A 9,394-nucleotide genomic window follows, 5' to 3' on the forward strand; every position below is an offset into this window, starting at 1 on the left:
TGTTGCTAGTCAAATCCTCCTCTGCTGCATATATCTGCTGCATTTGGTGATACTGACTCTAAGACAACATCATATCACCTGAGCAAGCTTTACTTCTAGTTTTCCAACCTGTTACTATATACTTCCTTCGTTTTTAAACCTTTATTGTAAACAATTAATCCCTGCGACTTTTATCTCCTGGTAATGGCATCCAAACACAAACATCTGTAAAAAGGACAATCTGCTGTCACAGGAGTCTAATGGCTGTGATGTCTTAATTGAAAACACAGGAGGCAGGGAATTTAAATGTATGATTAGGGTGCATTTGGCTATGAAACTGTGAGCACTGCTTCGGCAAGTGGATGGGAAGGCACCTGAAATTCCTGCCATACTGTATCGAAAACGTACTCATATGGAAATCAAACACAGCACACATGCATTTCAACGGTGCCATATGGTTAAGAAATGCAGCTGGGATGTAAAGGCAGCTAATTACCTTGTGAAAATAGAGACTGACTAGATGATGAAGCAGGAGTGAGTGAAGAATGAAAGGAAGAGGTAGGCTAATGGAGGGAACCCACCTGCCAGGTTCATGCAATTAAATAAAATTAAAGTAAAAAAGAATACCGCAAATAGGAATTAAAAGGCTCAACAGCACTGATTCCTTTGTGTGTGTTTTTCTGGTGTGTATAGGGAGGGGATGTTCGTTCCTCCTCTGATTTACTGTTGACAGGATCTCACTGAACCCAGTCCCTCTTCTGGGAAAGAGATTTGACACCCCACAGAGATCCCCAGTTCAGTTGAAGACCCAAGGAACCCACAAAAGCCAAAGGCAGCCTGAACAGTTCCATTCATGGCTGTCTTGCCTGGATTCCCTAACAACCCCTCTAACACTTCCAGAGCCTTCCTTGTTCCCCAACTCTCTCCCTTTTCCCAGGCTTCAAGAGTGAAAGTAGCAGCAGACTCAGTGGAAAGTCCCAAGTTGCTATAGGAGGCTTCACTGCTAGAGGTCTGCATGGAGGAGGAAGGAGAGGCTCCAGCTTAAAAATAAACGACACAGAAGATGACCATGGAGGGAAAGCAATGAAGGCATAAGAGTCTCTTTTGGGGCCACACTCACTTGATGACCTCCAGCCCCAGAACTACGTATGGTGAATTCAGTCAATTTCACTTTCTCATTTTCCCAGTCTTACGTTCAGTTCCCCACATTTTCATATTGGCTTGTGATTTTTTTTAAAAAAAATGTCCGCATGAAAATTCATCAGCATATTCGTGTGCAATTTTGTCTAGCAATGCATTTTTCTTTGCTGTTCTCACGAATATATGCATTTCAGCACAGACGTTACCAATATAAGCTTTCTTCATGCACACTTTACCCATTTTGTACACATTACCATTACATTTTGTACACATTACTGCACTGCAAAATTCAGATAGTTTTGTGAATTTTGAAGGATGGCTATGTTTCGGTTCACTTATTGCTTCAGAAAATGCAAATTAGGTCTTGTCGCATTTAAATGTGAAGTGAATTAAATTTCCCCCTCATCCATATCCAGAACTTCTTGGCTCAGCTCCTGCTTAGACTCCAATACTAGATGCTGGTCAAGATCTGCCCAATCCAAATTCTCTCACCTTGGCATAACTTGGGTTTGGATTACACTGTTAATCAACAGATGTTGCCTCCAAATAAATTTGGTCAGGACTAGGGTATTAGCCTGAAGTGCAACAAAAGACACACATACACTTCTTAATGAAGAAGACTAGAACTGTATGAAAGTGAAATAAACCACACAGAAGAAAAGGGGCTTTTAAAATATCTTGTTTTGTTAGTTTTACTGAAGAATGACATAATAATCTTTTAAATAATAGAAACAGATCCACTCACATATACCACAATATTGAAATTACTGAAAAACCAACCAACAAACCAAGTATGTAGTCTACTGACTTTTCCTTTTTGTCAAAATGCAGTGACCCAAATGTGCAATATTAAAAAGTAATTTACTGACACATTTGTGGCAACTGAAAAACACCCCCACCCCCATAATAATACTTCCTAAAAAATAAAAGTCTCTGCCAGGTTTGATGGATACTGAGTACATAACAAAAAATAAATATATATCAATAACCATAGGAATAGTAGATCAGATGTGGGTGGTGCTGTGGTCTAAACCACTGAGCCTCTTGGGGTTGCCGATTGTAAGGTCAGCAGTTCGAATTCCCATGATGGGATGAACTCCCATTGCTTTGTCCCAGCTCCTGCCAACCTAGCAATTCGAAAGCATACCAGTGCAAGTAGATAAATAGGTACCGTTGCGGCAGGAAGGTAAATAGTGTTTCCGTGCGCTCTGGCACTCATCGCAGTGTTCCGTTGCGCCAGAAGTGGTTTAGTCATGCTGGCCACATGACCTGGAAAGCTGTCTTTGGACAAACGCCGGCTCCCTCAGCCTGAAAGCAGGGAAGAGTGCCACACCCCATAGTTCAATTTGACGAGACTTAACCGTCCAAGGGTCCTTTACCTGTATTTTACCAAATGAAGATGGGGGAGGGAAGAAAGGCTCAAAATTTTCCCAGGGCAGTAAAGCACAGCAGGTTATTATCTCTCAAGTTATTTCAAAACATAAAGGAACTCTTCCTGGTACCTTCCCTTATACAGTGGATAGTTTGCTGCCTGGTAATGTGCAGATTTATTTAATCTTACCTTTCAGCATTGCACAAGAACAGATTGCCATCAAACCAGGAGTAATAAGGCTACTGTTTTTTTATGTTTTAAGCATTAAAATGCCATTCACAAATTGTTGATGATGTAGAATAAGGCTGGTATTTGGAGGCACTGTTAGATCAACCAAATGCTTTTTTTAAATCGTGGTATACAAATTCCCTTCTCAAGTCAAATACTGTATCTGAGAAACACACAAGCATGGCTTCCCCCTCTCTTTATGACACTCAGGAGATGCTCTTCCCCTCCTCCAAAGAGCCGTGTAAATCTGATGCAGCACGGCAGAAGCTGATGCTGTTAAATTAATGTAAAACCAGAGAGAGTTTAGTCTAATTGGGGCAAAACAATTTTTTGGTTTTTAAAAGACGCCAGAATCTATTGCAACACAGAAATATATGTGCTTGCAGCATATTGCATTTCCCCCTCACTCCAATTATTCACTTTAATAGGACAGCATGAATAAAATTAGATATGTACATAATATTCCATAATATCTTCTGCCACAAATTTCAAGGAAATACCTTGAATGCCCTTCCCTCTGCACTTGACAGCAGCACTTACGGGAACATCTTCCTTCACAGCAAAGTAAAGGGCTACTTGCAGCTGGAAAGAGCTGAACCTACCCACAGTTGCCTTATCTATGATGAAAGCAGCTATATCTCCCTCCTCAAAACTGATATCTGAGTGACCTAATGTCTCCCTGAGCATCCATCCTGATTCGTTTTCAATAGGTTTGTCGGGAGGTCACATGACACCAGCTGTTTACTGAACCTTCCTTCCAGGTTGTTTGCAGGAAGATTATGTTGCTGTTGTTGGCATCCACCTGTCTTGAGAGACAATGGAGTGTGCCTTCCGGGGTGAAACAAAATCGCTGTGTTAGCAGCCCTGAAGTGACTACACTGGGGCACAAACCCCAGTGTATGGAGGGCCTGGGCTGCCCAGATGACAAGAGCCCCCTGCCCTCAGCCTTGCTGATGTGGTCCAAAGGAAAGCAGAGCAATACGTTTGGCACCAGCTTGGCTGCAGGAGTTGCCAGAAGGAGCATCATCCAACCGTCTTAGGGACTCTACTCCAGATCTGTGTAGGGTTTACTCCTTAGATTTTTCTTCTGAAGATATCCCACAAAGCAGCAGAGGTTTCGGATCAGAGTTCTCCTCCTAGATGGGCTACCTTCCCAGGTGGACAAGCCCCACCTGCCCCTCACTTCCCTCTACAGCACATGCAGAAACTGCCTTCTTGACTGTTGAACCCAATTTTTATCTTGTCCCCTCAATCCGTTGGAGCTCGTCTTTGCATGTAGGCGAAGCCCCTAACTCACCAAGGGTTTGAGACCCATCAGCTACCTTCACCTGGTTTATCTGGAAGGTTATACAACATGGGCCTCAAGCAATTGTAACCCCCACTATTGGCCCTAGATTCTCCCTCTGTAGGCTGGAGGTTGTTTTGTGGACTCCTGTCTGTCAGGCTCAGGGGTCTTCCCGTCTCTACCAGCTGGCTGACTCCACTGAACCCTTTTATCAGGTTCCTTAGCTGGTGACTCTGCAGCCTTGGAATCTATGTCTTGATCACTGGTGGATGCTGGCATCACAACAGCATTCTCTCATCACTTTCCTTATTGCAAAAAGTTTAGTTAGTTTCTGTTGTGCAAAAGTGCCAGATCTAACTTAATAATGCAATCTGAATTTGCCAAAATGTGATGGAATACTACAAGCAAAATAGTGACAATCTGCAACCAATAAGGCCTTTGTTCATATTCATCCCATGGTAGTCTTGCCATTCTCCTCCCTCTGTTATCTCTTCACTGGAGGACTATAGAATAAAAAAATTCCTTCCAGTAGCACCTTAGAGACCAACTAAGTTTGTCATTAGTATGAGCTTTCGTCTGCATGCTAGCCACCACTTAATTAGCAACTGATGTGAACTTGCCACCATGCATATGTGAACTTGCCACCATCTAAGGCTTAGGAATAAGGGCAGCAGGAATAAAAGCATCAAGCCAGGAGACTGACCCTTAAGTACAGTAATGTTCCCATTTCTAGTGCTAATAGGGAGTAAAATGAAAGGCATCTTGTCCTGTTGCATTCATAAGTACAAATCTCCTGCATTTATCAGCTAACAGCAAAGCTGGCTTTCCCCTAAATGGCCTGCATAGCAAGACCTGAAAAATAATAATCTGTATTTATGATTTGAGGTACCGGGAAACTCCTCTTGCATTCTTTGCTAAGTCCCTGAAAGAGGGCAGGTCTAATTTAACCTCTGTCGTTTCTAGGAATGGGGAATAAATTCAATTCAGTTCACATAGAAAGGTTGAGCATACCTAATTCACATTCTGCAAAAACAATACACAAACCAAAACACAGCCACACTTCTCCAAAGTTTGCATTGCAGTTCTACAGCCAAGTATTGCATACAAAAATTCCTATTTTAGTGTGCCTATTGGCAAAAATGGCACACAAAAATGTTGAAGGAAATTGTTTTGGGGAAATGTGTATCAGGCAAACTTATGAACCAAAAATGTGAATATCAGAAGAAATTTGCACTAAATTGCTGATGAATTTTCATGAGAGAGTTTTTTATTTATTTGCAAACCAGTGTGGAAATGTGGAGAACGGAAGTTAAGAATGAAAAAAACAAGGAAATTGGCAGATTCACCCATACCTAATTATTTCAATCAATCTCAGATGGTGAAGGATATAAGCTGAATTTGTGACATGTTTGTGTTTAGTGGCATATAGGGACAGCATTCAAATAATAATAATAATAATAATAATAATAATAATAATAATAATAATAATAATAATAATAATTGTCACAGATGGGGTGTTGGCTAGTCCCGAGTAAGCACTCCACACATCCTCTGGATTTTCATAGTTTTATTGTGCATGCTATATACAGTGGTGAGATGTCTCAAATCATGTCTGCTCTGCATGGGGCAGAAGCCCACAATGGCGTCTCGTGGGCTCTGACCCCCCTTTTAAGACTCCAAACGCCCCTCCTCCTTGCTCTATGGGTCCTCCGTGGTCCCAAACCAGGCTCCTGAGGTGCCGTTCTCTCTCCTCCCTCCTTTCCAGCCCCTGCTGAAGCTAGCTCCTCCCCTGCTTCCCTGCTACCAACCTGGAGCTGAGCCACCAGGACTCTGCAGAGCCCTGGACCCGTCTTAACCCTTCCTGTTCCTGATTTGAACTCCCAGACTTGCTGCTGCTCTCCCATCTGGTGGAAGTAAGCAGAGTGGGCTGCTCTCTGCAAGCCCTCTCTCTTACATCCACCCCCCCTCCAGGCTCCCCCCCCCTTCCTGAGGCCTGGTTTGCCTGGTCTGATGTCTGTAAAGAGGGCTGGAAGCCTGACAGGTCTTCCTCCTCTGTAGTGTGTGTAAAATCCTGTTCCCCGTCGGTGCTGGGTGGCTGGTCCGTGTAGTTCCTTCCGTTGTCATCCTCCTCCTCCCTCTGGAAAATTGCTTCCGATTCCCGGAGGGCTCCTTGGGTCTGCGTCTCCCCTGCTCCCCACCTGGGATCGCCCTCCCCCTCTGTGTTCCCTGTGCTACTGACGTGTGGTGGTTTGGGTCTGTGGGAGAAAGGAGCGTGCAGTTCCAGTGTGCGGTCCTCCCCTTGCATGGTGTGCGTGGTTGCCTCCGCGTTTTGGGAAGCAGGAGTGCCCTGCCTGGCCATCAGACATTTTAACCCCCCCTCCCCCCACCGGGAGCCCGGGCTCGCTGTGGCACTGTAGACCTCCTCCTCTTCCTTTCTTTCTGGAACCTCTTGGCTGCCTTCTCCCTCCACCCTTCTGTCTAGTGTCTTTTGTGTGATTTCCTCCCCCTCCCTCCTGTCAGCGTCTTGTGTTGGATGTGTGTCACGTCCTCTGAACCTTGGGCTTTCCCTAAAGTGTGAGAGCAAAGACCTGTGACCCACGGGATGGACCTTTCTCGCTGTAGGTGCTTCCCCCCTGAAGGTGACAGGGTTGATCTGTGTCAGAACCTTGAAGGGCCCCAGCCTTCTGGGTGCCAGCTTCTTCCCCCTTCCCCCCATGGGAAGGCCTTCTGACCACAGCCAGACCCTGTCCCCTCCGTGGAAGACCTTCTCCAGTCCCCTGTGATGGTCTGCCCCCTCCTTGTAAGCCTCATTGCCCCTTGCCACGTCTCCATCCAGTTGTTGGTGTACTGTCTCCCTCCTCTCACCCCATGCCTCAATAGGAGGTCCCCCAATCTCCCCCTCCCCCTGCTCTGGGAAGGCTCTGGGGTTTCGCCCAAGACTGGCCTTACTGGGTGTGAGCCTCGTGAAGACATGTACTGCATGCCCCTCCGTGGGGTTGTCATGATATTGCTTGAGAATCTTCCCTCTGAGGGAGTCCTGGGGCATATACCGGGCATCATTGCTAAAGAGTAACCCCTCTTTCTCGGCAAGCCCTTCCCCTGCCCCCTTTTTCTCCCTCAAGTCCCTCCGTATGTTCTGGGTAAAAGTGTCCTCTTTGGTGAGTTGGCTCAGTTTCTCTTCCTGCATCCCCGCCTCTGCGTCGTTCCATCCGCCTGGGGAGCTGATGTGGTGCGATCCTGAGGATTCTCCTTCTTTCCTGCAGTGCTCCTTGCCGTCTGCATCTCCAAAGGTGAGATCTCCCCGGCGCTGGCTGCCCACAGGGTCATTGTCCATTAAGTCCAAAGCTAGCACTTCTGCGTGCTTGTTCACTGTCATCTTCCGAGAGGGGGTCTGTTGCGTGACCTCACCCTCCTGCAATTCCCGGCCGCCTACGGTCAAGACGCTCATGGGCAGCTCCCTTGGGAAAATGGGAATCTGATCCTGCTTAGCCAAGTCCACCGATAGGAAATCGTCGCTGCTGCCCCTGCGGAGAAGCCCGACTGTCTCCTGGGTCTGGCCTCTTGGCAGCTGCAGACTCACTTCCATCTCTTTGTCGTGCTGTGGGGTGTTACAGGAGGGCTCAGTTGTTGGTGCTCTGCCTGGCCCCTCCCCTCCTGATCTGGCATCCAGGCTTGTGTCTGTGCCTGCCTGCTCTCGCCATTCCTTCCTCTGGGGGCAGTGTTCCACCCAGTGGCTGGGTGCATTGTAAAGGCATCTCCCGCCTTTCTTTTCCCTCTGTTTTCCCGCGTCAGCGTTTGAAAGTACCCGCGCGCGGGCTTTGTCCCTCTGCATCACATCTGGCTGGAGGGGGCTGTGCTGTGCTGCAGCTGCCTCCCCGGGACTGTATGGGAACTTGTGGCCGCTGCCTTTCCCCTCCGTCTGTCCCCTCTGCCCGGACTCGCCTCTCAGCCTCCTGCACTTCCACGCCACCATGCCTCTCAGTCTTAGAGCCAGCTTGTGCTGAGGGTCGCCCTACGAAGTGCTGGCCCGTCCCGAGTGTCCTCTCTGCTTGTCCAGCCTCCGCTCCCCCGGCTTGGCTGTGTTCAGAGCTGCTCGGTTCACTCAGCTTGGCTTCCCCTGTGCCCGGGTGCCTACCTGGTGCTTGAGCCGTTCCATAGTTGCAGGGTGCTGGCAACTCATGCCAATCCTCCCTCGGCATCTCTCTCTTCTGCTTTAGATGCTGCCAACTTCATGCCGGCTGCTCCATTTGCAGCCCTCTTCCCTCGGGGTAGCCATCAAAAGATTGTGGGCTTGCTGTCACAGATGGGGTGTTGGCTAGTCCCGAGTAAGCACTCCACACATCCTCTGGATTTTCATAGTTTTATTGTGCATGCTATATACAGTGGTGAGATGTCTCAAATCATGTCTGCTCTGCATGGGGCAGAAGCCCACAATGGCGTCTCGTGGGCTCTGACCCCCCTTTTAAGACTCCAAACGCCCCTCCTCCTTGCTCTATGGGTCCTCCGTGGTCCCAAACCAGGCTCCTGAGGTGCCGTTCTCTCTCCTCCCTCCTTTCCAGCCCCTGCTGAAGCTAGCTCCTCCCCTGCTTCCCTGCTACCAACCTGGAGCTGAGCCACCAGGACTCTGCAGAGCCCTGGACCCGTCTTAACCCTTCCTGTTCCTGATTTGAACTCCCAGACTTGCTGCTGCTCTCCCATCTGGTGGAAGTAAGCAGAGTGGGCTGCTCTCTGCAAGCCCTCTCTCTTACAATAATAATAAATAAATAAATAAATAATTTATTATTTGTACCCCGTCCAGCTGCCTGGGTTTCCCCAGCCACTCTGGGCGGCTTCCAATGCCTTCAGATGTCTTCTAAAAGTCAGGTTTTACTTAGAGTAGAACCACTGAAATTACTGGCATTAATCATCTTAATTCATTTCAGTGACTCTACCTTGAGTAAAACTTGGCTGAATACTACCTTACTGTGCTACTGATATTTTTTTAAAACCGCCATCACATACTTGCAAAGAGGAATTCTGTAGGAAAGAATTATCTACCACTGTGCAGTATCTAAAAGAAAACAACAAAGGGTGCATAAGAGTTTGATCTTGCTTAACAGGATTTGGCAAACAATCCGTGAATTGAAGCACTTTCATTATACTCCCCCCCCTGCCTTATATTAGTAATTACAGGTGTTGGATGCTTTAAAAAATAAAAAATAAAGGAGGCAAATGACAAATATTAGGAGTTTACTGTTGTGTGCTTTCAGGCTGATCCACAAACCATTTAATCAGGACTATTTGGATATGAGCCAAATCAGACTCATTGACCAACTTTCATGAGATGTAGGTGACCTGTGAATCACTGCCCTTACCTGCCGCCAAGCAACATGCTGCAGCCCCTGGAGCGG

The 9,394-nt window shown here is 47.0% G+C and overlaps 1 protein-coding gene across 1 annotated transcript; it reads right to left on the reverse strand.

Moving 5' to 3' along the window:
• Positions 1–5,556: 5,556 nt before the first annotated feature.
• LOC132591882 (uncharacterized) lies at positions 5,557–8,757 on the reverse strand. The gene is made up of 2 exons (XM_060272463.1): positions 8,140–8,757; positions 5,557–7,602 (listed from the first exon to the last, which is right to left on the reverse strand). The coding sequence occupies exons 1-2, from the start codon at positions 8,182–8,184 to the stop codon at positions 5,782–5,784; spliced, it is 1,866 nt and encodes a 621-aa protein (XP_060128446.1). The 5' UTR covers positions 8,185–8,757; the 3' UTR covers positions 5,557–5,781.
• Positions 8,758–9,394: the final 637 nt, after the last annotated feature.

The sequence above is a fragment of the Zootoca vivipara genome, chromosome 3, assembly GCF_963506605.1.
Source record: "Zootoca vivipara chromosome 3, rZooViv1.1, whole genome shotgun sequence".
Lineage (NCBI taxonomy): Eukaryota > Metazoa > Chordata > Lepidosauria > Squamata > Lacertidae > Zootoca > Zootoca vivipara.

Excerpts from the sequence above, each read along its gene's own strand:
- LOC132591882 (XM_060272463.1), bottom strand. The coding sequence starts at position 8,184 with ATGAGTTGCCAGCACCCTGCAACTATGGAACGGCTCAAGCACCAG. Across the intron at positions 7,603-8,139 it reads TGGAACGGCTCAAGCACCAG|CACGACAAAGAGATGGAAGT; the intron begins GTAGGCACCCGG and ends AACACCCCACAG.